General features: G+C 60.8%; 3 protein-coding genes across 4 annotated transcripts in view; 1 reads left to right on the top strand and 2 right to left on the bottom strand.

The window, feature by feature from the left end:
* TAOK1 (TAO kinase 1) overlaps nt 1-13,610 on the top strand; it is a 73,851-nt gene extending 60,241 nt beyond the window's left edge. The window contains exons 19-20 of the mRNA XM_075440242.1: nt 545-727; nt 4,584-13,610. Coding sequence (XP_075296357.1) covers nt 545-727; nt 4,584-5,045 — 645 coding nt within the window. The 3' untranslated portion in view covers nt 5,046-13,610. The remainder of the gene's footprint in view (nt 1-544; nt 728-4,583) is intronic.
* Nucleotides 13,611-13,661: 51 nt separating this feature from the next.
* Nucleotides 13,662-16,331, bottom strand: ABHD15 (abhydrolase domain containing 15). Its single transcript, XM_075440252.1, has 2 exons — nt 15,244-16,331; nt 13,662-14,288 (listed from the first exon to the last, which is right to left on the bottom strand). Exons 1-2 carry the CDS (start codon nt 16,302-16,304, stop codon nt 13,811-13,813), a joined length of 1,539 nt encoding a protein of 512 aa, XP_075296367.1. The 5' UTR covers nt 16,305-16,331; the 3' UTR covers nt 13,662-13,810.
* Nucleotides 16,331-25,152, bottom strand: GIT1 (GIT ArfGAP 1). Of its 2 annotated transcripts, XM_075440243.1 has the most exons (22): nt 25,058-25,152; nt 21,792-21,925; nt 21,596-21,708; nt 21,399-21,504; nt 21,229-21,315; nt 20,988-21,118; nt 20,812-20,906; nt 20,679-20,721; nt 20,434-20,460; nt 20,115-20,163; nt 19,948-20,020; nt 19,212-19,309; nt 19,016-19,127; nt 18,808-18,935; nt 18,565-18,717; nt 18,265-18,492; nt 18,095-18,148; nt 17,752-17,838; nt 17,575-17,648; nt 17,305-17,487; nt 17,117-17,180; nt 16,331-17,014 (listed from the first exon to the last, which is right to left on the bottom strand). In XM_075440243.1, exons 1-22 carry the CDS (start codon nt 25,107-25,109, stop codon nt 16,802-16,804), a joined length of 2,304 nt encoding a protein of 767 aa, XP_075296358.1. In that variant the 5' UTR covers nt 25,110-25,152; the 3' UTR covers nt 16,331-16,801. The 2 variants fall into 2 exon arrangements, with proteins under 2 accessions (XP_075296358.1, XP_075296359.1); XM_075440244.1 differs by lacking the exon at nt 20,434-20,460.
* Nucleotides 25,153-25,547: the final 395 nt, after the last annotated feature.

Raw genomic sequence — 25,547 nt, forward strand, 5'->3', positions numbered from 1 at the left:
ATGTGCAATTCTCTTTGCACTGCTTGTGTATTGTGTCCTGCTCACATCGCTCTGTACAAATTTGACACTGTGAGGCAGGGTAGCTGGCTTAGTTTACGTATTGGAAGATTAAAAGTTCAGTACCATATTGCTTTTAGGTTTATGTCATTATATTCTTTCGCACAAAGTCCTGCATTGGCAGAGAGATGGACTTCAGTCTCCTGCATACGGGTAATTGGTAGAGCAAGAGATCCTCTGCTTGCCTCTAGCAAAAGGAGAGCTGTGGCTGTTAGCACCTCCAGCAGTCTGGTCTCTGCAGTATGGATCGTGGTTCCTGAGGCACCACTGCTCATCAGCATCACTCGCATCAGCGCTGTGGGCTCACTGTCACCGGTCTTTGTCACTATAGGTCCTCTGTTCAGTGAAATGAAGTACAATAGAGACCAATTGTATTGCTGAGAAAACAAAGTCCCATCCCATTCTCTCCCCGTCCTCGCAGTCCTCCTCCGGAGTGTCGTGAGTGGTTGCCCCATAGTGAAACGTCTCTATTGTCTGTCTTTCCCAGCTGCGCTTGGATGAAGCACAGGAAGCAGAGTGCCAGGTTTTGAAGATGCAGCTGCAGCAAGAATTGGAGCTGCTGAATGCATATCAGAGTAAAATCAAGATGCAGGCAGAAGCCCAGCATGATCGGGAGCTGCGTGATCTTGAACAGAGGGTATCCCTCCGTCGGGCCCTCCTTGAGCAGAAGGTAAAATGGGCATTAGTGCAATCTGTGTCTCAGATCTTAAATTGCATTGTACTTATCAATAGAGAGAGTAATTGCTTTTACCTTGCTGTATATAGTAACACAGATCATTTGGGTATTTGCCTTTCTGGGATGATAGCTCAGTGACACACAGGCTAAACTTTCTGCCAGCTCAGCCATCCAATGTGAGCAGCTTCTGGCTCGGATAGAGCCGCTTGAAGCGTGCCAGAGGGAGTCGTGCCTCTGTGGGCAGAAGGGAAAGTGAACTGTTCTTTCTGTCTCTTAGCTGCAGATTAGCTTCCCAGCTCATTAGAGGACAGACAATAACAACCTAAAGCTAGGGGGTTTTTGAAGTTTGCATGGTATCAGCAGTAGGTATCTTGGGTGGGGGGGTAAGATGTATTTGAGACCCTGTGTTTTGTGATAATACTATTTTACTGCAGCTCTGCTCCGTTTGTCAGTCTGTGGAGACCAGGCTGCAGTTTCCCTATGAAATTATGCTTGTTACGGAACTGCTGCTGTCTGCAGCATTTCCCTAAGCAAACCGAAGTAGCCAGACCCACAGGCATGGGTGACCTGCTGCTCCCTAGACTTTGTCTTGTAATTGGCTGTGTGTGTTAAGGTGCTCCTTGCTGAAGTATGCCTTTCCGTGCAGTGCTAGACACGTGGTGGGTACAGAAATGTGTGTGTGGCCTGCACAAACCAGGGGAAGGGCAATGCACCGGTCAGTGAAAGGAAATACTCAGTCAGCCTTCTTCCTGCAAAGTTTTTTCCCCTTTGATTTGCCCTGTGGGTGCCAGCCATCACCATTCACGCCACAGTTCCCAACTTTGCTGATCAGCGATTATTAGATTAGAGCAATTACTCTGTGGCCTCGAGGCTCTTCACACTTAACTTCTTCCAGAGGCTGACAGATGGATGCTGGGCTGCTGGAGGGCCCTCGTCGGAATAAAACTGCTCCACCTCACGGTCAGCCGAGGAAGCATCTCCGAGAAGACAATACGGGCCTTTAGTGCTTTGGCCTCCTGCAAGTAGGCTTGAATCCCTGGAAGTAATTGAATTCGTGAAAACAGAGCTCCCGTGAGGCACTCACGTGTGTAATAGCTGTCTTTAGACCCCATCGCTAGTTGGTTTGCTCAGGTTCAGAAGAGGACAGGCCGCGTCACAGCCCTGCGTTTGAGCGTGTGTTCGTGCCGGGTGTGCATTGCCCTCTGCCGGCATCACCCGAGGGGAGCTCTGGGGAGAGGTGTGCCACAGCCAGCCGGCCACTGGCCACTGCTCCTTCTCTGGGGCAGCAGCACATCCTGCGCTGCTGTGGTGTTACGTTAAAAGTTGAAGTGAGGCCAGTGACTGAAGGAGACACACATCAATCAATAATGGTGTCAGATCAGTCTAAATAAGTGTGTGGACCAGGATTGAAGTCTGTGTGCATAGAAAGCCCCTGTGAAGCACTGGGCATCAGTAATGGGGATAGGAAGCTTAGCAATGCTATGTCATAGGGAAAAAAAAAAATTAAGACCTAGCATAATTTTTCTCTGTGTGTTTGTGTGCCCTGTGTGCCCCTGTGTGACTACTGCATGAGAATAGCAAAAGATTGGATGGTCCTTTGGTTTCCATAGGTGGGAGCCTTTAGCAATACATGCAGTGCTAGCACATTGCAGGTCACAAAGTCATGGACCAGCAATGAGACCGCTTCTTGCTGGGGTTACAGTCACTTAGCGGCAGCTCAAAGGAAAATACGTGGGTGCAGAGGTAGGTGCATCCTCCTTTTGCAAGGGGACAGAGTGGTGTTCTTGTTTTGTAAGAATTAAGAGTTGCACTTATTCTGGTGTGGTGTGCTCAGCGATGTCACCTGGTGTTTGCTTGCCTGTGCTAACCAAAACTGGCAGCCAGAGGTACGTGCCCAAGATGAATGTTTGAATTCATGCACACAAATAGATACATAGCCCGTGGCAAAGTGAGTCTCTGATGTTCAGTAATAACCCAGATTCCAGAAGTTAAGGTGTGCATAGGACTCCGCTTCCTTCTCAGCACAGTGCTCTTGATTTTTGATGGTGCCCATCACCATGGTAACTCACCAGAGCATACATGTCTGTCTGAGGCTAAGGAGGGAGCAGCCAGCCCCATCCATGCGCAGCCTTGAAGTGCCAGTGACTGAGGCGCTGTACAAGCTATACCCTGGTGCTATGTTTTTGTGTTGCACCAGTAACGAGCACATCCCAAGACTGACTTTAAAAGACTTCAGATTTGCTCATTTCCTTCCACATGTCTCAGACACCTCATCTTCAGAGTTCTGCATCCTGAGGTTGTTTCTAAGCGATGTCATTTTAATGTGGTGGGTTAGGTGTACCTTTCTGTGAAGTTCAGTTGCACCAAGTCCGGTGCATTGCCCCATCACAAAGACTGAAAACTGTGAGCAGCTGGACATGCTGAAGACACTGTAACTTTGAAAAAGGAAGAGGAGGATTCTGCTTAGATAGCAGGACTGGAAAAAACAAGTTTTTTAAAGCATTTTAAAGAGCTAATGTTAGAGAAGGCATCTTCTTCCTCTTCTGCTTTTTCCAAGCCAGCTGACCACTGCATGGCTTTCAGCAGGAGTGAGCAAGGCTGCTCTGTGGAGAGAGTCACTGTCACTCACCTAGCGCTAAGAAACAGGCAAGTGGAGAAGGCAGCTTCTGAAAGCCCCAAATGGCTCAGGAGATGACTCACGCTGGAGCAGATTGTTTCCTAAATTCCAGATGAAATCACTTTGCATATTCCCTGACTAAGGCGAGAGAGTGCTTACAAGTACAATGCTCTGCCCGGTACCTTCAGCACAGACCAAGATAACACCTCTTGGCCACGTTGCTGCTGACAGCAGGGGAGATGCCAGTGAGCTATGCTAGAAGTCTTGGCTGCTGCTTTTTACCCATTTGGTCTTTTTCACCGAGGCCAAAAGTAGCTTTTTCACTGTTGGCAAGAAGATAATGGCGTGATTCTTTGGTTCTCCACCTGACTGCAAAGCTTTCAATAATAAAGGCGTTCATCCCTGTCTGATGGGTGTCAGGAGGCCGTAGCCCCGTGTTTTCTGTATTTAGAGAGCTGGTCTCAGTGCCCCTACCAAAGTGCCATTGGAAACCGTTTTGGAACAGTGTTACAGGAAAGAAATTGGAGTTGATAGCTTGCATACCATCTAGCTAATAATCTGCCACACAATTCAAACATCACTGCCTATTTTCTTCAGCCACACACTGTGGAGAAAGTATCAGGGTACGGAAACATGAGAAACCAGTTTAGGAAAGGGGTAGATACGAGGTGGTAAACATGAGCTAAGAAAATCTGGCCAGTGAACACTGGAGAGGAAACCAAGTGTGGGCTCATACATTGAATCCTGGAGAAAATAGCAGTCGTCATCATCAGATTCAGATACAAACAGCGAAGGTCACATGAAGCTGTGTTGGCAGGTATCTGACTGTGTAGGCACTGTGCCTGGCTGCATCTGAAGGTGCTTTCCCAGTAGGCTTTTATGGAAGCTGTAGATGTTGCTGCATCTTAAAAGATTAATTGATGTCAAGCTGTTAGTATCACTGCAGACTTTGGATTTGTATCCCTGAAGCTTCCGTATTCACCAGGGAACAGGGACCAAGACCCTCCAGCTGGTATTCACCATGCTTTGGTGTGTGCAGCTCTATGGGCCTTGCCCTTTTGCATTCAGAACAGATTGTGTGTCAGTGGACGTCTGATGCAGATCCAGTCTCATGTAGAAACATGGGGAGAAGGTTCATCGTTAGCTTGCTGTTACAGGTCCTTCGGAGACTTCAGGCCGTGCCTGTAAAGGAGTCCTGCTGCTACAGACTGTCTCTTCTTTTTTCCTTCCTAGATTGAGGAGGAGATGCTGGCGTTGCAGAACGAGCGTACCGAACGGATACGAAGCCTGCTGGAGCGTCAAGCTCGCGAGATCGAAGCCTTTGACTCAGAAAGCATGAGGCTAGGTTTTAGTAATATGGTTCTTTCTAATCTCTCCCCCGAGGCGTTCAGCCACAGCTACCCGGGAGCTTCTGGCTGGTCCCACAATCCTACTGGGGGTGCAGGACCTCACTGGGGTCATCCCATGGGTGGCCCACCACAAGCTTGGGGCCATCCAATGCAAGGTGGACCCCAGCCATGGGGTCACCCCTCGGGGCCCATGCAGGGGGTACCTCGAAGTAGTGCTATAGGGGTCCGCAACAGCCCCCAGGCTCTGAGGCGGACAGCTTCTGGGGGACGGACGGAACAGGGCATGAGCAGGAGCACAAGTGTTACTTCACAAATATCCAATGGTTCACATATGTCTTATACATAACTTAAACAATAACTGAGGGTGGCAATTCCACTGGAGCTGTCTGCAAACAGAAACTGCCTACAGACACCAGCCCAGCAGCCTCCTCAGTGCGGTGCTGACGTGTGGAAGCTGGGTGCACATGGAATATTGTATTCATTTTGTAAAGCATTACGTTTTGTGTTTACTAACTGGGATGTCATAGTATTTGGCTGCAGGGTTTGGGGAGGGGTGTTTTTTTGTTGGGTTTTTTTTTACTTTTTGGAGGGGTCTTGGGAGGGCGACTGAGAAATATATGCAATTAGTCAGAAGAGTTGGCCGGTGGTCGTCACACTGACAGGACAGGAGGGCCTCAGACTGCCCTCGTCATGCCATCCGTAGGAAGTGTGAGGGAGAATGGAGACCACCTCCCATGTCCATAAATTTCGAACTGCCACCCTGCAAAAACCGGGCAAGCTGCCTTTAAACCAACATCCAGGGGAGGAACAGCTGGATCTTCTGTTCCATTTTCATTTGTCATTAAATTGGGTACACTTCTAGGATATTGCCTCTGCAAAGAGGTGTTTTCGAAGACTTGTAGGTGAGGAAGAAGGGTGAGAAGAGAGACCAGGATGCACCAGGGCTCAGCAGGGCCTTCTACCCAAGTGCCCGCTCCATGTCGTGTGAGAAGTGATGTTCTCTCAGAAGGCACTGGTCAGCTTCCCGAGAATGGTGGAGGTAAACCTGTCGGGAGGGAACAGGCTAGAAATGTTTGAAATTGTGTTCCTGCTTTGGCACTCCCTGACTGTGCTGCTGGTAGCTCAGATGAGGTTGGGCAGAGGAGCAGAAGTAATGCACTTGTACAGCTAATACTGTGACATCTCATTTTAGCTAAGCATCAGAATGTTTCTTGGAGCCCAGCGTAGTCCTTTTTGCTCTGTTCAGAAATGTTTAGACTTTCAGCCAATCAGTCTCAAATGCCAGAGGTATTTTGAAGGATGCCATAGTCACAAAATGCCATTGATCGGGTTTTTCATTATTACACTACATCCACCAATTTATTACCTTTTTGGCTTGTTGCAATTTCCTGTTTACATGTAGAGCGTAGCCAACTGTTTAAATGTTTAGTTGCCACAGTGTACCAGGAGGAGCTGAGCCAATGACTCTTTCCCAGCTGATGACTAACCCACATCACCACTGTAGAACTTGCTGCATGTGAGGCTCCTTTTTATTATTTTCTTTGCTGCAATACTTCACAACTTTTACAGTCCCTTGAGATGCTGTGATATTTTGGCAGCGTATCACACCATGCGAGAAGGCACTACTTCCAGAGGCTCGTTGGAGCTGCTGTACTACTGAAAGGAGGCAGAGGAGGTTGTGAAATCCATACGGTGACAAAGGGGTCAGGGAGTCTCGGTAACCGAGTGACGTTGTGGCATCGTGTTGTCCCTTAGTGCTGGGAACTGGAGGTGCCCCCATGCTCTTGTGCCAGGGCGCTCTGGGTCAGCCAGCGATGGGGGGGGGTCAGGGAAGAGCAGTAGGTGAAGTTTGGCTTGAGGCAAAGATTTCCGTCTTGGGGACTGACCAGCCAGGGTTCTTTGTAAATGTTTTTCCTTGCACACTAATCATCTTGAAGAAAACACTAGCTGCTAACTCTAGGATTTGCCTTTAACATGTTTATAGGGCTCAAAAGCAAGGTTTTCCGAATGTGTTTGTCCATGTGACATATTTATATAGTAAATACTCTAGTGTCTCGCTGCTGTTCAGTACTCTCAACAGGGCGATGTTCTTTCGTTAACTAAATTAACATCCACTCCCAATCCTTAGCTCTCTGCCAGTGTCCGGTGAATCCAGCTGGGATTTCTAGCATCGTGACGTAGCATATCACTCTAATTGAAGATGGAAACTACCAAAACGTGTTTGAGCAGCCCCTTAGTAAGGAGCTTTGTAGTGCTAACAGTTGACAGAAGCCTGGGATGAGGCAGTGGTCCCACGGAGGTGACTCCGGTTGCCCCCTGGGGCAGGTGGTGACCGTGGATTGTCCTGTCCTTTCCTCTGCTATGTTTTTGTGTGGAACTGGATGTTTCGGGGTCATTCTTTTGCATTTCAGTGTTGTTGAAATGCAGCAAAACTGATTTAGGAAAGGTACCTCTATTTTCCTGGGTTTAGAAAGAAAGACAAAAATGAAATGAAAGGCCAAAATTGTATGGGATTTACCGTGTGAGAGTGGAGGGTGTGCCCAGAGCATGGTGCTAACACAGCGTTTTGAAGTTCCGCTCCTCTGTCACAAACAGCAGCAGTGACAGTGGGGACAGGCTATACCTGCAAGTTCCGTGGGTTCGTTCTTTTGCTTCTGCTATGGTTTGAATTTGGTCAAAGTCTCTGGCTTAAATTGAGCTACTTCAACAGAATTCTCTCAACCCATCTCTTCGTGTAATGTCAAGCATGACTGAATGCTGAATCCAAATGATGGCTGTCCCATATTGGCTTTTTTTGTATTCAAAAAGAATTGTGTAGTAACCATTTTTACATGTATATCATGTGCAGACCTGGACTATTCCAACAAGTTAATATTTTAATTAAAATAGTTTGCAAAAACTGATTCAGATCAACTGGTCTAAATGTGTGTGTCCCTGTGTGTACGTGGGGGAAGGAAAGCTGTCCCAAAGAAGCCTCATCTCGAGAGAAAGCACCCCGTTACGCAGCTGTAGCCAGAGGGACTCAGGGTCCGGCTGTGCCCTGGAGGGGTGTGAGGAGGCCCTTGGCGTTGAGAATTTTAATGTATCTCGGGTATATTTCTGAGATACATAAACAACTAGAAAATGTGCTAGAGAGACGCAAACACTCTCTGAATCAGTTTGCAAACTCTGTTTTTAAAAGTAAGGCCAATTACTCCGTATTGTACTCGTTGCAGTCATGCCCTAACTTTGGTTTTAAAAATACTGTAATCTGTAAATTGTGGAAGCTACTGCAGTACCTCAGCAAAGATATTCTCTTACATGTTTTATGTTCATATTTAACACTGGGGAAACTCTTCTGTGTGGACTACTTTGCAAACTTTATTGCAGTATTTCCAAATCGCCAGCTTGACCCCTGAAATCTCTTACTCCATGGTTATTTTTCTCTCCCCTTTGCAAGGACCTAAAGTTCTGATGTAGTTTAGCCCAGAGATGAAAAAAAACAGAGGAGCCAGTGTTTTCACCTCTCTCTGATTTGAATTTCTTTTGCTTTTACTTAACTAAAATCAGTGAGAGGGACCCCATTTTTCTTGTTCTCCACGGTCCTGGGGAGTCAGGAGCCGCTTCTCTCTTCCACGTTGAACCTTACGTGCTTTCTGCCTCGGATGCAGCGCTGAAATGGAGGCCAGCTCTGTTTCGCTTGCATTCGCTCCAAGCCTGTGAGCTTCAAAGGGGTTGAAGGAATTAAAGTGGTACGATACCAAGCTTTCCACAGAAAATTCCCTGCAGCCGTTCCTTGCCTGGCTTGGGGCCAGGCTGGCATCGCTCTGCATCCCACCCAGCCCTCCCACTCCAGAACAGCGTGCATGGGGTGCCCCCCGGTCCATCCCGGGGTGTTGCTGTTTATTAATCCCCCAGGAAGAAGGGCCCCTTGACCCTGCTTACGTGCCATTTCTTGAGAGGCAATAAATTGTATTGTACCACTGTCTACCATTACTCTGAATACGCACATCTCTCTGGATATATATGGTATCTCATTTGTATATATTTATATATTCTGTATGTAGATGTGTGTGGGTATACGTGCACACACACCTCACGCTGTGCATTTCTGTCAGGGCACTTCAGTTCTGCTGTTCTTTAGCACTCCTGTTCGTGAGCAAAAGCAACCCCTGCAGCAGGGCTCTCGAGGGCGGGGGCACGCACATCCGCACAAGCTGTGCTGGGGCTGAAAATAGTCAAAAGCCCTCGCTTAAATTCTGCCCTGCTAATTGTAGCTTTCTTTTTCTGGGGCGCGGGAGGGTAGGCTAGCTGCTATGGGTGTGCTGTAAAGGAGAGAGGAGAGCTCCCAGAGGATACCAGAAAGTCAGAAGACAGCAGAGAAGAAAACAAGATGGTATAGCGACAGGAGAGCAGTTGAGGCAGTGTACCGATCTGCTGGGGAGGCGGTGAGTGGGCCGGTGAAGTGCTCAGCAGGCTGAGCTCAGAGTCCCCAGCTGCGTCTCGCCAGGAAAGATCACAAGCCTGGCACGGCGTTGGCACGCTGCGCCGGCACTCGCTGTTGGCAGTCCCGAGTGGAAGCCATCGCTGACTCTGAACATTGTCTACCTTTGTGTGCATCTGATAACTAGAGCAGGTTGTGTGGAGGATCGGAAGAGAAGCCGAGTTGGAAGATTTAAAATATGTGTGTATGTCTGTGTGTGACATATACATATGTATATACACACACAGAGGCACGATTTGGGTCCATTCTTTATTCTGCTTAGGCATCTGTGTTTGGTTACTTGAGTCCAGTAAGCAGAGGACAGCCTTGTTCTTCTCCTGGGTGCTTGCTCTGCATTTCTAGCAAATCTTGCCCTGGTCTTTCACAGAGTAGAGGGGTGAGTGCCATGCTGGTCACCACGAGCTCCTCAAGCTGTGAAGACCCTCCTGTCCTTCTCCTTTGTCTTCTACAGTCCCCATCTTAGTGAGTCATCTGGCAGTTTGGGGGATAAACGGTTCTCGCGTGTGTCAAGTCACAAATGTTCATCGAGCTGCGATATTTCCGCCCCGGGAAGCCCAGCCAGCTCAGCGCCATGCCAACCACGGGCTCCTTTCTTTGTGCCAGCAGAGAATCTGGAGGCCGTTTTCCCCCCTGTCCCGTTTGGAAGGTCTCTTGCGAGTTTTTTGGGAGAGGCTCAGGTTTGGTTGGGACATCCTGACCCTTTCACAAGGAGCAGTGTTTTCTTTAGCTGTGTTCCTGCCTGTGGGAGTTCCCCACCCCGGTGCCGGCCGGCTCAAGCCTGGAGCCCTGTGCCGAGGACGGGGACGTGGTGGATGCCCAGACGGGGATGCCGGTTGGTGTCCCTCTGCTGTGTTGGTTTCAGTTTGCACTTTTGCCAGTCGATGGAGCCGAGGTCTGTTGAGAAATACACGTGAGGCGCTTTGGAGGGTTGTGGGTAGCTGTTCACAGCCAAAAAAAAACCTGATAGATCTAGTGGTCATGGTAAACATCACCCCACCAGGGACCGATGGCAGCAGATAACCCCAGTTCCTGTTGCACAAGGAGGTTCAGCCAGCCGGGGCCGTGACGCTGCCTGCTGCATCCCTGCCCTGCCCCTCAGCCCAGGCTTTGCCGGGGAAGGAAAGGCTTTTGTCAGCTAGAGAGGGACATAGTAAATCGGATTTGCCAGCGAACAAGCACCTTAACCACCGAGCTGTGGGTCTCAATACTTGCACTTCACCTGAAGTCTCCTCTGGGGGGGAGGAAGGCAGTTTGGTATGTGACTGTTGGCTTTGCACCCATCTGGCGTCCTGAAAACATCCAAAAGCCGTGTCCTAAGGAAAAAAAACACCCCCAACATCGGTTCCCTCTCTCCTTGCTTTCTCCGAGTGCGCACGCTGAGTCCAGGACCCAGTAACCAGGAGGGCCGAGCATTGCCCCCACGGATGTGAACAAACCCCGGGGGGTCTGCGCCCCCCACCTCGCCCCTCCCGTCCCCTGCCCCGCTCCCCACCCCTGAGTACGGGTACCTCAGAACATGCACAGTTTGAATTTTCACTGACAATTCACTGAATTATTGTGAGTGAAAAGAATTGTAATTATCTGTAAATATGTAGTTAACAAATTGACCTAGTTTCTGTATTTTTTAAGTTTTTGTACTAAAATTTATAGATACAGTATGTGCCAGCTAGCAAAAAGCTACTGTAATTGCCAGTTGTAGTTCAGCATGCGTCTAATCCCCGAGACTTGTCGAAGTGATGCTGTAAGGAATTGTGCTTAAATATTGCGAGCCGGGGAGGCGCAGCCGCCGGCGGGGCGGGGGGCTGGGGGGGCTGGCGGCCGCTCACCCGGGGCTCGTGGCTCCCAGCCGCTGGCCGGGTTTGGCTTGCGGCTCCCAGCCCTTGGCCGGGTTTTCCGTGTTCGCTGCGTGGATTCTCCCTCCCTTGGGCGCCGTGTGCTGTGCGCTGGGCAGTGCGGGGGACGGAGCGGTGGCTTCAAGCTTGCTCTGGAGCTGAACTCAACGGGAACCGAGTTCAGGTTCTCTGCTGCAGTTGAATACCGGCTTATGACTATATTTTTCAACCTCTCTAGAAATGATCTGTTTTCCCCTTCTGACTGCTTTTGTCTTAAACCCGAGATCGTCTAAACCTACTGGAGGAAAAGAAAAAGAAAAAAAAAAGACTTTCATTTAAGATCGTTGCCTGCTTTTAGTGCCAGGATCACGCATTTCTATGGCAACTCTGAGCTCAGCAGAGTTTAGAAATCAGCACGGGGTTGCTAACGAGCTGAAGTACCTCGCCGCTGCTTTTGCGACGTCGCTTTTGGCGGTGGCAGCCGCGACGGGTGAGCTTGCGGGTGCGCTGCGGTGCTGGCGGGGGTCTCGGTGTCCCTGCCCCGGCTGGCTGGCGTGGCGAGACCCGCCACGGACGGATGGAGGGCTGGGCTGCCCCGCACTGCTCGGGGTGGAGGAAGGACCTGTGCTCCTTGGCTCGTGGCAGAGGCGAGTCTGCGAGTCGAGAGTAGCTTTGCTGGGCTTCCCGGGAAGCTGCGAGCAGAGGAGTTGGAGCGCGGCGAGGCCGTGGTCCCCAGGTCCGGTTGTCCCGGCGGTCGCAGGGGACGGGAGGCTTCGAGGCTCAGGGCGGGAGAGGCAGCCGTGCGCGTACAGGTTTGGCTTCTGGCAAGCAAAACCACCCCCTTCCCTTCTTCAGCTTTTCTTCCCTCCTGACCCCGCGCAGCTCTTCCCCCTGCTTGCTTGGAACAGGAACATTTTTTACCTGCCTAAAAACAGCTAGAAGATGGGGGGCAGCCCTGATGTAAATAATTAACGTTACAAAGTGAAGTGTGTATAACATAAAAGGCTACAGCCCTTTGGTGACTTGTAAATGCTTGAGAAGGTTGTGGTAGGACGTGGAGGGCCGAGCGAGCGGCCCCGGGGCCCCGCAGCCATCGCTGCCCCACCGACACCTTGGGGCCAGCGGGCCGGGAACGGGGGGCACCCCCCACCCCGTGTACCTGAGCCCTGGGACCCCCCCGCGCTTTAGTGCATGGGAGGGTAGCGTAACGTGTGTAATGCGGATAGGAGAAGCTGTGTGAGGTGTGTATAGTGTATATTTTTTAAAAATAGCTTGCTTGTATTGTGAAGATTTTAAAGACAAACTTGAGAATTCTAGCCTAACTATTAACACAAGTTTAACATCAGTTACCCCACTGGGTTCAGAGCCTCTTGAATGTATATTCCTTTTTGTAACCTAAATGACCTATTCTTCTACCAGTCAGCCAGACATCCTATTTATATTTTTAATTTTATATATTACTTTCCATTTGTTTTCATTATTTCCAGCATGTTTCTGGTTTTGGTTCTTGTTTGTTTGGGGGTTTTGTTTTGTTTCTTTTTGCACAAGCATTGTGTGAAGTCAAGGAGATGTTCACTCCAACCTGGTATTTTCCAACCTGTTCCCCCCTCCCCTTCCTCTCCTCCACCCCTGTTTTTTTTCTTTCTTCCGCCAACAGTTTGGGATTTTCTGGGCTGGGATGCAGCAGGTGGGAGGAGGGGATGGCTATTTTCCATTTGCAGCTTCTGTGCAAATGCCGAGTCTTTTGCCAGTCAACTAAAAACGCTTCACTTGCTGGTTGCTTTAAAAAAAAAAATAAAATAAAACAAAAATGTAACCTTATCAGTCCACCGTAGCCCACGGCGGGAGGAGGGGAAGTGCACACCTGTAGCCACACGACTCCGGCTCTGGCTGCGAAACTAAAGCCAACCTTTCCTGGCGAGCAGCTCCTGCGCGACCCGGCGGAGGCTTTGCCGGGCGCCAGCTCTGCGGGCGGCCGGGGCCCGAGCCGTGCCGGGGCAGCGACGGGCCCTGGGCTTGCTCTCAGCCGCTCGGCGCCCGCCTGATCGCGCGCACAAACCCGAGAGCTGCCTGCCCATGACGGCAAAGCTGTTGCTGCTGTTCCTCTCCTCCTCCTCTTCCTCCTCTCCCCTCTGTAAAGAGGGCCAGCTCGCCAACAAGAGCTCGCCCAGCGCCTGGCCCGCGGCGTCGCGGCCGTCTGCTCTGGGGCATCGTCCAGGCGCAGCAAAGCCCGGCTGCCGCCGTGCCGGGGGAAGGCGCCCGGCCGCCTGGTTGTTGTGCCACAGAGCGTTCGTTAGAACAAACACACACATATCTGCTGTCTTACGATGAACACTGGTCTGAGGGGTCCGGGCCCAGCACCCCGGTGATGGGCCGCGAAGGATCGAACTGGGGGAATTAAACTCCTTCCGTGTCTGGTAGCACCAGCTGGTATGAGTGAATCTACAGGTGTGCGTTTTCCTTCTTGTAGAAAATGCCACAAGCACTAACTGGTAAGGTTTAATGTACAGTATATTGTCAGTATTCTGGTATTCTTCTGGTTCAACATACATTATAGCTCATATATAACCTGTATTAATTGTATAGATTGTGCATTTAAAGCTGTTACCAAGTTGTCAGAAAATAAGAGAAGAGAAGAGAAAAAAAATAAGGTCATATGTAATATTTTGTTTGTAAGTATCCTTTGTATCATAGCAAAGGAAATGTTAAAAAAAAAAAATCAACTGTAATAAAGTAATTTTAGTACACGGAGTGTCTGCCTGCCTTTGGGAGCCCCTGCGGGACCCTGCCTGGGGGCTACCGGGTGTAGGACCTCTGCCAGGTGAAAACGGGGGGCTCGACGGAGGGACCCCCCAGCCTGCGGGCCCGCGGCAGCCCCTTCCTCCGCTCCTCTGCCCGCAGGAACTCGGCCATGGCCCTGAAGTACTCCAGCACGGCCTCGTGCCCCCAGCAGCACCCAGGTCCGCGCCGGGGGAAGCCGCAGTGGCCCCCGCGCCGGCTCAGCAGCAGGAAGAAGTAGGGGCTGCTGCGGAAGAGCTCCAGGGGCAGGCTGCGGGCCGGGGGGCCGCGGACGGGGTCGTCGGCGCTGCAGAGGCACAGCACCGGCACGGCCGCCTCGTCGGCGTCGCGCAGGGGCTCGTTGCGCTCCCAGTAGGTCTCCCAGCCGGTGGGGCGGCTCTTGGTCTGGCAGAAGAGGGCTTCCTCCAGCTCCCGCAGCGAGCGGCTGCCCAGCAGCCCGTCCACGTCCACCGCCACGGCCAGGGACCCCGCGTACCTGCGGGGACGGGGCGGCCGCCGTGGGCTGTGGGGCCGCGGGGATGCCACCACCTCGCACGCCCACCCTCAGCGGCTGCGCTTTGGCCATGGGCCCCACATGCAGGGACTGGGGATGGCCTCAGCCCTCCCCACCCCTGGCGTTGGGTTGGGGGGGGGGGTGTCTAGTCCCAGCCCCATGCCAGGGATGCTGGGGGGACCCCACAGCGCAGGCCGGGTGCCATGGCAACGGGAGGCAGCCAGCGCTCCGCTCCGTTGCCGTGACAGCAGCGCTTGCGGTGGGGAAATGGAGGGGACAACACCCTGCTGCCCACCCCCACTGCCTGGCCAGCAGACACCCCCCCCACCCCCAGCACCCCATCCCTGCAGCAAACGCTGTGCCTGCCTGTGCCCATCCGGGCTTTGCCGAGGCTCGCCCCAGCACATTTGCCCCAAAGTTTTGGGGTTTAGCTGTGGTTTTTCGGCCCTCATTTGCCCACCGGTGGGGCCCCGTTGTGTCACGTCCGTCTGTCCCCTCCCCGCCAAGGTCTCGGCACCGCCCGGGGAGCTCTCGCTTGCTCAAGGCCTTGGCACGAGCGGTTTGTCGGCCATCCAGCCCGCTCCGGCGCTTGGCCCTCCCCAGCGCAGCCGTGTTTGGCAATCGGGAGCCAGAGGGGCTTTGCCAGCCCACCCAGTGCTGCCGCAGCAGTGACCCCTCTCACTGCCGGGGGACCCCGAGATGCTGCCCCGGCCCCGGCCGGGGAGCGCGTGGCAGCCAAGCCGGCCCCGCAGCAGCCAGCTCCAGGCTGGTGTTCATTAACCAGCGCGTTTTGCTGTGCTCAGCACCTCTGTCCCCAGGCTGGGGCTCCCAGTGCCGGCAGCAGCACCCATTGCACCCACCACCCCCCAGGGCTGGCTGAGGGGCTCCTGGGACACCCCCTCCTCAGCTGCCCCCAGCCCCAAAGGACCCCACTGACCTGCTGAGTCCCCGCTTGAGGTGCAGAAGCAGCGGCCACTCGTAGAGCCAGGGCATCCCGGCCTCAAACCAGTCCCGGGCGCGGAAGATGGGGGAGATGCAGGCGGCGGCGGCCAGGCGGCTGGAGGAGCCGCTCTCCCCCAGGTAGGCGAGCAGCAGCCCCGAGCCCGAGCCCTCGCTGACGGCCAGCAGCGGGGCGGCCGGGTGCCGGCAGCGCAGGTAGGTCACCACCTCCCGCAGGTCCCCGGGGTCCCCAAAGGGCTGGAGCCGGGGGGTGGTGAGGGGGCAGCCGTTGTGGCCCCGGCGGTTGAAGACAACGGGGACGAAGCCCTGCTCCAGTGCCCGCAGCCCCAGCTGCAGCAGCTCCCCCGTCACCTTCCCTGCAGCGTTGGGGATCAGCAGCAGCACCGGGTTGGGCCCCCCCAAACCGCCACCTGCGGCCCCCCACGGCCCCACCAGCCAGTCCAGGGCCACCAGCCCGGTGTCGTGCAGCTGCAGGAGCTCCCTGGCCACCGCCGGCTGCGGCTCGGGCAGCTGCAGGAGCTGCCGCAGCATCTGGAGCCGCGGCCAGCGCGGCCATGGCCAGCAGCCCCCCCACAGCACTGCCGACCGCCCCAAACTCCGCACCAAGTGCTGGGCCAGCGCCGAGGGCTTACACAGCAGCCGGCAGTGCCCGCAGCCGTCCTCAGTGATGAAGGGGATCCCCTCCTCTTCCTCCTCTCCCCAGTCTCCAGGCAGCTCCAGCCTCCCTGCCCAAAGGCGCCAGGCCAGCAGCCCCAGGCCAGCGAGCGCCGTGGCCACCAAACCCTCGAGGGACACCATGGGGACGGTGGGAGCCCTGGTGCCCGGCGGGTTCGCAGAGCGATGGCGGGGCCGTGCCGGCGAAGCCCTGCCCCGGGGCTGGGCGAGCGGTGAGGCCATGGCGGGGACGGACGGCGTGACCAACGCCAGCCGGGGCCAAGGGGACTGGGTGAAACGGGAGGGACACGCGGCTGAGCCCTGCCTGGTGCCGGGGGGGTGAACCCCCTGCAGCCACGTCCCGGGGGGCCGGGACCCCCCCATCGCCGCAGCAGCCGGGGGCCGGAGGGGCCCGTGCACTGCTCACACCTTTATTGATACAAATGTACAAGGACACATCTTACAGTGGGGAGCGCGGCCCCGGGGGGCGGAAGGGGGTCAGGACGCCCAGGGAGGGGGGGCCCACGGGCGCCCCGGTCCAGTGTAACGCTGCGGGCGGCCCCGGGGGGACCGGCCGCCCGGCGAGGGGCTTTGCGGGGGGCGGGGGGGCACATCGCCGCCACGGACAGCTACACAGGCTATGTACAGGATAAGTTAGGCGCGTGCCGCGGGGGGGGCTGTACAGGGGGGACGCAAGCACCTACCCCGCAGGCTGAGCACCCGCTCCTCGGCGTGGGGGGCGAGGTGGGGGGCTGGCCCCACTCCCCAGCTCTCCACGGGGCGAATGCCGCTTGCAGTCGCGCTCGCCCCAGCTGCCGGAGTGGAGGGAGAGACGGGGAGCGCGGGGGGCTGGGAGGGCGCGGGGGGCTGCGGGCTGGCGCTCACTGCTTCTTCTCGCGGGTGGTGATGGTGACCAGCTGCTTGGCGGCCTTGGCGATGTCGTAGGCGCACTGGATGACCTGCTGGGTCAGGAGCTGGTAGTCCACGGCGGCGCCCGGCTCGGGCGGCACGGTCTTGCGGCACTCGCTCTGCAGCCGGTAGGCGCTGGCGTTGAGCAGCCGCAGCGAGCTCCGCACCGTCTCCAGCGCCGGCTTCTGCGGGGGTGCAAGGGAGCATCGTCAGGACCCACGCTGGGGGGAGCTGACAGGGCCTGGTGGGGACCCCTCCCCACCCCGGGGACCCCCCACCCCTCCTACCTTGGGGAAGAGCGATGCCATCTCCGTCACAGCCAAGTGGATCTTCTCCGAGCAGGGGACAAAGCTGAGGGCGAGCAGAGGGGGTGAGCACCAGGGGGGACAACCGGGGCTGGCAGGGATGGCCCCGTGCAAGCGCAGCCCCCAGTGCAGGGGTCCGGAGGGACCCCGTGGCTGTGCCCCAGCCCTACCTGTCATGCTTGGACTCCTGCGCCGCCCGCAGCAGCTCCTGGATGTTCTTGGTGACCTGCTCGGTTTTGAGGATGACGTCCTCCGTGCTGGGCAGCCCCGGGTCCAGCTCCCCGTCCAGCGGGTCGAGCTCGTGGGGGAAGTCCTCGTCCTTGCTCAGCTCCACGAACCGCTTCCCCTCCACGCTGCGGGGACCAACAGACCCCGTGGGGTCAGTGCCAGCCCCGTGTCCCCACGTCCCTAACGCGGTCCCCAGCACCAGCAGCGCTCACCCGATCAGGACCTCGCCCGCCGGCGTGTTGTCGTAGTCGCTGTCGGTGCCGCTGCCGTGCCGGTCCAGCTTGCTCTGGAGGGCAGAGCAGCAGCATCAAGCCCTGCCCAGCCCCGTCCCCATGCAGGGCTGGGGTCCCCCCACCCCAGGAGCTGCACCCCACTCCCCAGTACGTCACCATGTGCCGGGCACCGTCGGGCGGGCAGGAGAGCAGCGGGGAGGACGGGGGAAAGGGCACCGAGGAGGCAGATGGACCTTTCCGGATCTGGAGGGGGAAGAGAGGGGAAGCCGGCGCTGAACGGGGCGCAGCAGGGTCCGGAGCCGATCCCGGTGACGCGCAGGGGAGGACGAGCACAGGGGACACCACCGCCCCGCATGCAGGAACGTCCTGCAGCCACCGTCCCCCGGGGAGGTCCCTGGCCTGACCCGGGGGGTGCAGGGTGGCGGGTGCACGGGACGTCCCTGGAGGGTGACAGCCACCACGTCCCACGCAGCAGCCGGCCCCGCTGCGGCCCCCTTACCCGGTACACGCTGGCCGGGATGTGCGTGGAGTAGAGACCCTCGTCCTCCACCTCCTGGGGACACAGGAAAGGTTATGGCCCCGTGGGGATGGCACCCAGCACCCTTGGGGGGGCTGGAGGGAGTCACCGCACCCCAAAAAATGCCCACCCGCCCACCCCGGCACACTCACGCCAGAGCCGAAGGGCTGCAGCCGCGTCACCAGCTCCTCCACCGGCTGCCCGAAGGGCTTCAGCGCCGAGCCCGGCTCGTACATGGAGAAGGCCTGGCGGTCACGGCGGTGCGGGGGGGCCGTGCCCGGGGGGTGCCCGTGCTCCGGCCGCTCGCTGGGAGCCGGGGCCGGGTGCGCGGGGCCCGACTGCTGCCGCATCTGCGTGTTCTCCGCCTGCAGCTTGTGGATCTGCACCCGGGGGGAAAGGCGTCAGCGGGGAGGGGGTCTGCAGGGGGGGGGTCCCACCGGCCCTGCACCCACCTCGCGCTGCAGCCGCCGCAGCTCGTCGCTCAGGCTGTTGTTCACCTTCATCAGCTGCTGCACCTTGGCCTCGGAGGCGGCCAGAGCCTTCTTCACCTCCAGGTACTCCTGCAGCGTGACGGGGCCGTCCGAGAGGTCGGAGGAGTCCATGCTCTGCGGGGAGAGGCGGCTCAGCGCCGGGATCCCGGAGCCTGGGGGGGGTCTGAGCGAGGGTGGGGTCCGGGGCGGGGGTCCGGCGCTCACCCTGGCGCGGTTGTTGCGGGAGGCGTTGCGCAGCAGCTCCTGGTCCGTGTCCTCGTCGGAGGCGACGCTGTCGTAGTCGTGCTGGTCGTCCAGGTCACTCTGGCTCCGCAGCGAGTAGTCAAGGGCGTCTGGGGGAGTGCAGGGGGGTGCTGAACACGGGCTGGGGGGGGATTGCTCAGCGCCCCCCCTCTGCCCCCCAGTCCCTCACCTGTGGGGCTCAGCAGACTCTTCCCTTGCTGCCGGCGCTTGGCTTCCCCAAGGATGTCGATGAGCAAGGTGGCAAACTCCCTGGCGTTGAACCTGGCCAGCTTCTGCCGGCCCTGGGAGGGGGGAAAGGGGGTGAGCGGGGGGCTGGGTGCAAAGGAGGGGGTCACAGGGCCTGGAGGGGGTGGGGGGGTCCTCACCTGGTTGCGTGTGGCCGAGTACTCGGGGTTGACGGGGAGAAAGGGGACAGCGCTGCGCTCCGTCACCAGCGTGCTGTGGTTCTGCGTCGTCAGCCAGACTGCGGGCGAGAGGCCGGGCTCAGACCCCCCTGCCTGGACCCCCCCATCGCCCCCCGGCTCAGACACCCCCAGCCGGACCCCCCCCCCCCGGAGCGAGCGGGCTGCGGGGCTGAGGACGACTCAGCCGGACGCAGGCGCGGGCGCGGGGCCAGCACGCTGGGGCTGGGAGCCCAGCCTGGCCGCGCTGACGGGAATCGCCTTCCCCGGCCGCTCTGCCGGGCTGGGGTCCCCCCCCGCGCCCCCCGCCACAGACCCCCTGCTCCTCGTCCTTCGAGGCACCAGCTCCGCACCCCCCCAGCCGTCGGGGAGCGGGGTTGGCGTCGCTGTCGGCTCCCACCCCGCCCTGGAAACGGGGTATCCCCTGCCCCGCCACCCCCCACTCGAGGGGACCCCTCCAGGCTGTGCCCCCATCCCAGGGGGGGTCCCGGCACCCACCTCCAGCAGCCCCCCAGCCCCGGCACCCGTGGCGGCCCCTCGTCCCCGGCCGGAGGAATGAGGAAGGAGGGGCCTGCGGTCCCGGCGGAGGGATCCGGAGCAGGGGGGGGAGAAGGGGGGGGTGTTCTCTGGCTGCTCCTCCCCACACCGGGATGGCTGCCCCAGGGCTAGGGGGGGCTGCACCCCGCGCCCCCCCGCTCACCCGCATCGTTCTCCCGGCGGTCCACCTCATCATAGACGTCCATGGCCAGCTCCTCGAAGAGGCGGTTGCTGAGCTGCAGCGGCATGGGGGGGGGGGGGACGGCGTCAGGGGGGGTGGGGGGAGCAGGCAGGACCCCCCCCCCCAGCCCTGCCCCGGCCCCCGCTCACCGCCTGCAGCTTCTTCTTGGCTGCCTTGGCCAGCTCGGAGAGGTCCAGGCTGGGGGGGAGACACAAAGCTGGGGTTATTCCTGGCCTGGCCCCACCCAAACGGTCCCCACCATGGCAGGGTGTCCCCCCACCCACGCGTGGGGGGCTTCGCCGAGCGGGACTGGCAGGCTCGGGGGGATGAGGCAGCAGGGGGTGAGCAGGACCCCCCTCCCTGGGTGCTCCCCGGGTGCTGGGCTGAGCTGAGCGGCGGGGGCTGCTGGGGGGTCCCGCGCCGGCGGCACGGGGGGGTCCCCCGAGCCGAGAGCCGAGCGGACAATACCTCTGTGCCACGCACTTTGGGCGCACCCTGCGCTCCGGGGAAGGCAGCGGAGGGAAGAACGGGATAAAGGCGGACGTTAAACGCGCGGGCACGCGGACCCCCCCCTCCCAGCCCCCCACCTCCCCCTGGGGATGCTCCAGCGCCGGTGACGGGGAGGTGGCCGGGGTGTCCCCCTCCTCGGCCCAGCGGGGACGGCGGGGGGGACGCGGGACAGGGTGGTGAGGCCGCGGGCGGCGGGCGCTCACCTGTCAGCCATCTGCGGGATGATGTAGTGCCCGTTCTTGTGGTCTGCGCAGAGAGCGGGGCTGTCAGCGGGGCCCCGTGTGTCCCCCCCCAACCCAGGGCCGAGCCCCCCACCCCCGGGACCCCCGCGCTCACCCGGCTTCCTGCCGCAGAGGTAGAAGGCCAGCCGGTCGGTCAGCTCGTACTGGCACTCCACCAGCCGCTCCGCCAGCTCCTGCTGGGCCGCCTGCCTGTGAGCGGACGGGCGAGGAGTGATGCCCACCCTGACGGGGGGCGCGGGCAGGGGTGGCTGCCCCCAGCCCCCACCCTACCTGGCGTAGTCGATGGGGGTCCGGCCGTTCACGTCGGGCGCCCCGGGGTCGGCACCGTAGACCACCAGCAGCTCCGCTTGCAGGATCTGGCCGGCTTTGGCGGCCACGTGCAGCGGTGTGGTGCCCTTCTCCTGCGGGCACGAGCAGCCTCAGCGCCCAGCCCGCGGGACGGGGGTCCAGGCCCCCCCCCCTCACCAGCCCAGCACTGTCCCCAAGGACCCCGACCACCACCCGCGCTCACCGGGTGGAAGAAGTTGGCCTGGGCGCCCAGCGAGAGCAGCCGCAGGCAGGTCTCCAGGTTGCCCGTCCGCACGCTCGAGTGCAATTGCTGCCAAGGAGAGAAGCGGTAAACGGGGGGGAATCCGCCCCCGCCGCCAAGGTGGGGGTCCCCACACCCCCCCCGCGCCCCACCTTGCTGAGGTCCTTGGCGGTGACGCCGTCGTCGTCCCGGCAGGGCAGCTTGTGGACGAAGGCCAGCATCTGGTACTTGGCGCGGATGAACTCCGACTTGGTGGGGCTGTGGGGGGGCGGCAGGTTGCAGGGTGAGGCTGGGGGGGGCACCCATCCGGCACAGACCCCCTCCCCACGGCAGGCGGGGGGGCACTTACTGCACTTTGTCCTGGGGGTTTGCCTTCCGGCGCCCGCTCTGCACCTGCGCCGGGTCCAGCAGCGAGTGCTCCCAGATGGAGTTGGCCCCGTTGCTGGCCAAGGTGTGCACCATCTGCGGGGGGAGGGGCAGGGCCCGGTGGGTGCGGAGGGGTCCCTGGGTGCATGTGTCCCCCCCCTCCCAGGGCCAGCACCCACCTGGAGCAGCGTGGCGGGCCAGGGGCTGTGGCGCAGGTGCTTGACGACGGAGATGTGGCGGCCCAGGCTGCGGTGGACGCTGCAGCACTCGTCGCAGATCAGCACCCCGCGGTTGATGGAGGCCCAGCCGGGGTCTGCGGGGCGGGGGGGGGGGGGTCACTGGGTGTCCCCCCCCGCCGCCGCGGTCCCCTCCCCATCCATCCCCCTGCTGCCAGGGGGGGATGCGTTGCCGCAGCGACCGTTTCCCTGGCAACGGCGAGGGGCTCAGCCCATCGCCAGGGGAAACCCACAGGTTTCCCGTAGCAACCAGGCACCAGCCAAGGGGGGGGGGGCAGGATTTGGCCCCCCCATCAGGAGAGCGGCTGGTGACGATGCCAGGACGAGCAGGGGCACCCCGACCCACCGCAGCACCCTGCGAGGCCGCGCACCCCCTGACCCCTCAGCTGGGCATTTTGGGGGGGGGGGTGTCCTGGGGGGGGCAGCAGGGTGGGTATCTCCATCCTGTGGGCTCCCATGTATGGTGGTCATGGGCTCCACAGCCTGGCACCCCACGCCAGCCCCCCAGGGCACCCTGACTCTCAGGGTGGGTGCTGTGCCCCCTCCCCCCCTCGCTGTCGTCCCCCCCCTCAGCCCCCCCATGCCGGCCCCGGCCCGGCCGGACTGGAGCCCTTTGTGTCCCCGCCAGGAACAAAGGGACGTCTGAGCGGCCACGCTGGCACCGGCCCCGGCACCCGCGGGGGCCCCGCTCCCGGCCGAGCCCCACACTCGCACCCCAGAAATGGCTCCTGGGGCTGGCCCGCGGGGGGGGTGCTGCACCTCGATGGGGGGGCTGTGAGGCTGCAGCAGCCCCCATTGCAGGATTTGGGGAGCCCCCCCCGGGTGGGTCACAGGCGGCCGGGTGCGGGGTGACAGTGCTGAGCCGTCCGTGGGTGACCCCGTGCCAGGGGCTGCGGGGAGCCCTGCCAGCCTCTGCCCAGCCCCACCGCCCCGTGTTTCTGTAGGGCCTACACAAACACCGCCCTGCCCCGCGGGAGGGGGGAGCCCCAAGCCCGGGGGTACAGGGGCTAGAGTGGGGGGACAGCACTGGCCAGCCGCGGTGGCCCTGGGGGGGGGACAGTGGCCCCACGACCCCGCAGAGGAAGGCGGGTAGGCAGGAGGGCCTCCCCTGCTTCCTTCCTCCCCGCGGGTCCCGGACCCCTCCCCAAGCCCCCTCCCGAGCCCTGGGGATGCCATTTCGGGGGGGCCCCCAGCCCTGCAGTGCCACGGGTCCGAAGCAGGGTGTCCAGGGGGGGTGGGGAGCGGCGGCCCCCCCCAGCCTGGCAGCCCCACGCACACAGATGGCAGCGCCTTGGCAGCCGGTGCGGCGGCATCTGCGCCTTCGCGCCCGCTGCCCACACGGGAACAGGACGCTGCGGGCGGGGGGGGCCGGGCAGATCCGGGGTACCCCCCAGGCAGCACCCCCTCCCGCTGCAAGGGGAAACCGGGGTGCACTGCAGCGGCTTGGGGAGAACTGGCAAGGGGACACCCCAAAACCCTGAGAGGGTTCCAGAGCCCCCGGCACCGCCGTCCCCGCACCGCGACGCGGGCCGATGGCGGGACCCCCAGCGCTCAGCCCCGCGCCGGCGAGGGGAGGGCTGGGGCCGGCTGGCGGAGCCGGGGATTCCAGAGACCCCAGTGGAGCAGGATTCGGCCAGGGGAGCGCAGGCAGAGGGGCCGGGGGACCCCCCCCCACCGGGCCGGCCGGCGCATCCCTGGCAGCAGCGACGGGTGCTCCGGGCGCGGTAGGAAGCGGCCTCTGGACTTTATAACTCATTTCCTCGCATGGCTGCCGGGCCAGAAGAGATTGGAAGAAACTGGTTTCCATTTCCCCGCGACCCCGGGAGGGACCCTCAGCACCACGCCGGGGACCCCCGCGCTCGGGGGGGACGCGCTCCGCGGGCAGGGCAGCCCCGCACCCACGCGTGCCCCCGGCTCTCCCGGCAGGATCCGGCCCTCGGCACGCGGCCGGAGCAATTTGGGCACAGCCTTGGCCCGCGAGCGGCTTTCCGGGCCGGCTCACGGCAGCCTCGACGCTCGGCCCCGTTCATTCATCGCCGGCCACGGGCAGGGTTTTTGGGGGGCGGGCAGGGTTTTGGGGGGGTCCAGCTCCACCGCGACGCCCGTGGGCTCGTGCCTGGCGTGGGGGCTGCGGGCAGCGGCACCGCCGCGGACGCGACTCGTCTTGCCCAGGTCAGGCTGCGGCTTGCAGCGCGGCGCGGCTCAGCCTGCCCGCAGCGCCCAGCCCGGATCTGCGGGGTGCTGGGGGGCACAGGAGGGTGTTCCCCCCCCCCCGCCATTTGCAGGGTCCTTCCACCGATGGGGACGTCCCCAGCAGCCCCACGCCGAGGGGTGCTGGGGCTGCGGGTGGTGACGGGCGTTGGGTACACGGGGGGCACCGGGGTGGCCCTGGGGAGGGCACGGGGGTGTTATCGGGGTCACGTTTGGGGCGTAGCGGGAGATTCCTGGGGGGGGAAAGGGGGTGCACCCAGAGGGCCCAGGGGCCTCACCGGGAGGTCGCACTGGGGGCACATCAGAGGGTTCCTGGGGCGCAGAGCGAGGGTCCCTAGGGGTGCACCCCAGGGTGCAGAGGGGACTCACCGGGGGGGTGCTGGGGGCACGCAGGGGGTGCAAAGGGGTCTCTCACTGTGGGGTGCAGAAAGAGATGCGAAAGGGCTCCCTGGGAGCGTACCGGGGGGTGCAGATCAGGGTGCAGGGGGGGCCTGGGGATGCACCAGGGCGGGGGAGGGCACACCACAGGGCACAGAGGGGGCTTGGGGGGGACTGGTGATGTACCGGGGGGCACCTCGGGGTGCAGAGGGGCCTCGGGGGGGGCTGCAGCCGTACCGGGGGGGCACCTCGGGGTGCAGAGGAGGCTCACAGGGGTGCTGGGGAGGTACCGGGGGGGCCAGAGGGGGCTCGGGGCGGGCTGATGATGTACCGGGGGGCACCTCGGGGTGCAGAGGGGGCTCGGAGGGGGCTGGGGATGTACCGGGGGGCACCTCGGGGTGCAGAGGGGGCTCGGAGGGGGCTGGGGATGTACCGGGGGGGACCTCGGGGTGCAGAAGGGGCTCGGGGGGGGAGCTGGGCAGCGCAGGGCAGGCTCCCGGCCAGGCTCCGGGGAGGGGGGGGTGTGAGCCGGACCCCACCGGCGGGGCCGCGGGGGGATGGGCCGTAGCGGGGCCGTACCGGGGGGGTCTCCAGTGCCGTAGCGGGGGGGGGTCCCTTACCTGGGGCGCTGCAGTCGGCGCACACCTCCGCCCGCGGCGCCTTCCGGGCCATCCTCAGCGGCGAGGCGGGCCCGGGCCCGGGCCTCTGCGCCAGCGTGGGGGGGGGGGGGCAGCGCCCCCGGGCCCGCCGGGGGGGGGGGGGGCCAGAGGAAGGGGGGGGGCCGGGCGGCGGGGCGGGGGCGGCGGGGGGGCCCGGGGCCGCGGCTCGCCGGGGGCTGCCGGCTGCTCCCAGCGCCCGGCGGCTCCGCAGGAAGCGGCGCAGGCCCGGCCCCGGCGGAGGAGGGGCCGCAACGGCCCCCCCCCCCCCGCCACCGGCACCGCCCCGCACCGGCACCGGCACCGCCCCGCACCCGCTCCCGCACCGGCACCGCCCCGCTCCCGGCTGGCCCGGTCCCGCTCCTGGGCGTCCCGCCCGCTGCCGGGTCCCGTGCGGGGCAGCCCCCGGCCCGCCGTGCCCGCCCGCTCCCGCTCCCGCACGCTGTCCTGGTCC

The sequence above is a fragment of the Opisthocomus hoazin genome, chromosome 20 (genome assembly GCF_030867145.1).
Source record: "Opisthocomus hoazin isolate bOpiHoa1 chromosome 20, bOpiHoa1.hap1, whole genome shotgun sequence".
NCBI classification, from domain to species: Eukaryota; Metazoa; Chordata; class Aves; order Opisthocomiformes; family Opisthocomidae; genus Opisthocomus; species Opisthocomus hoazin.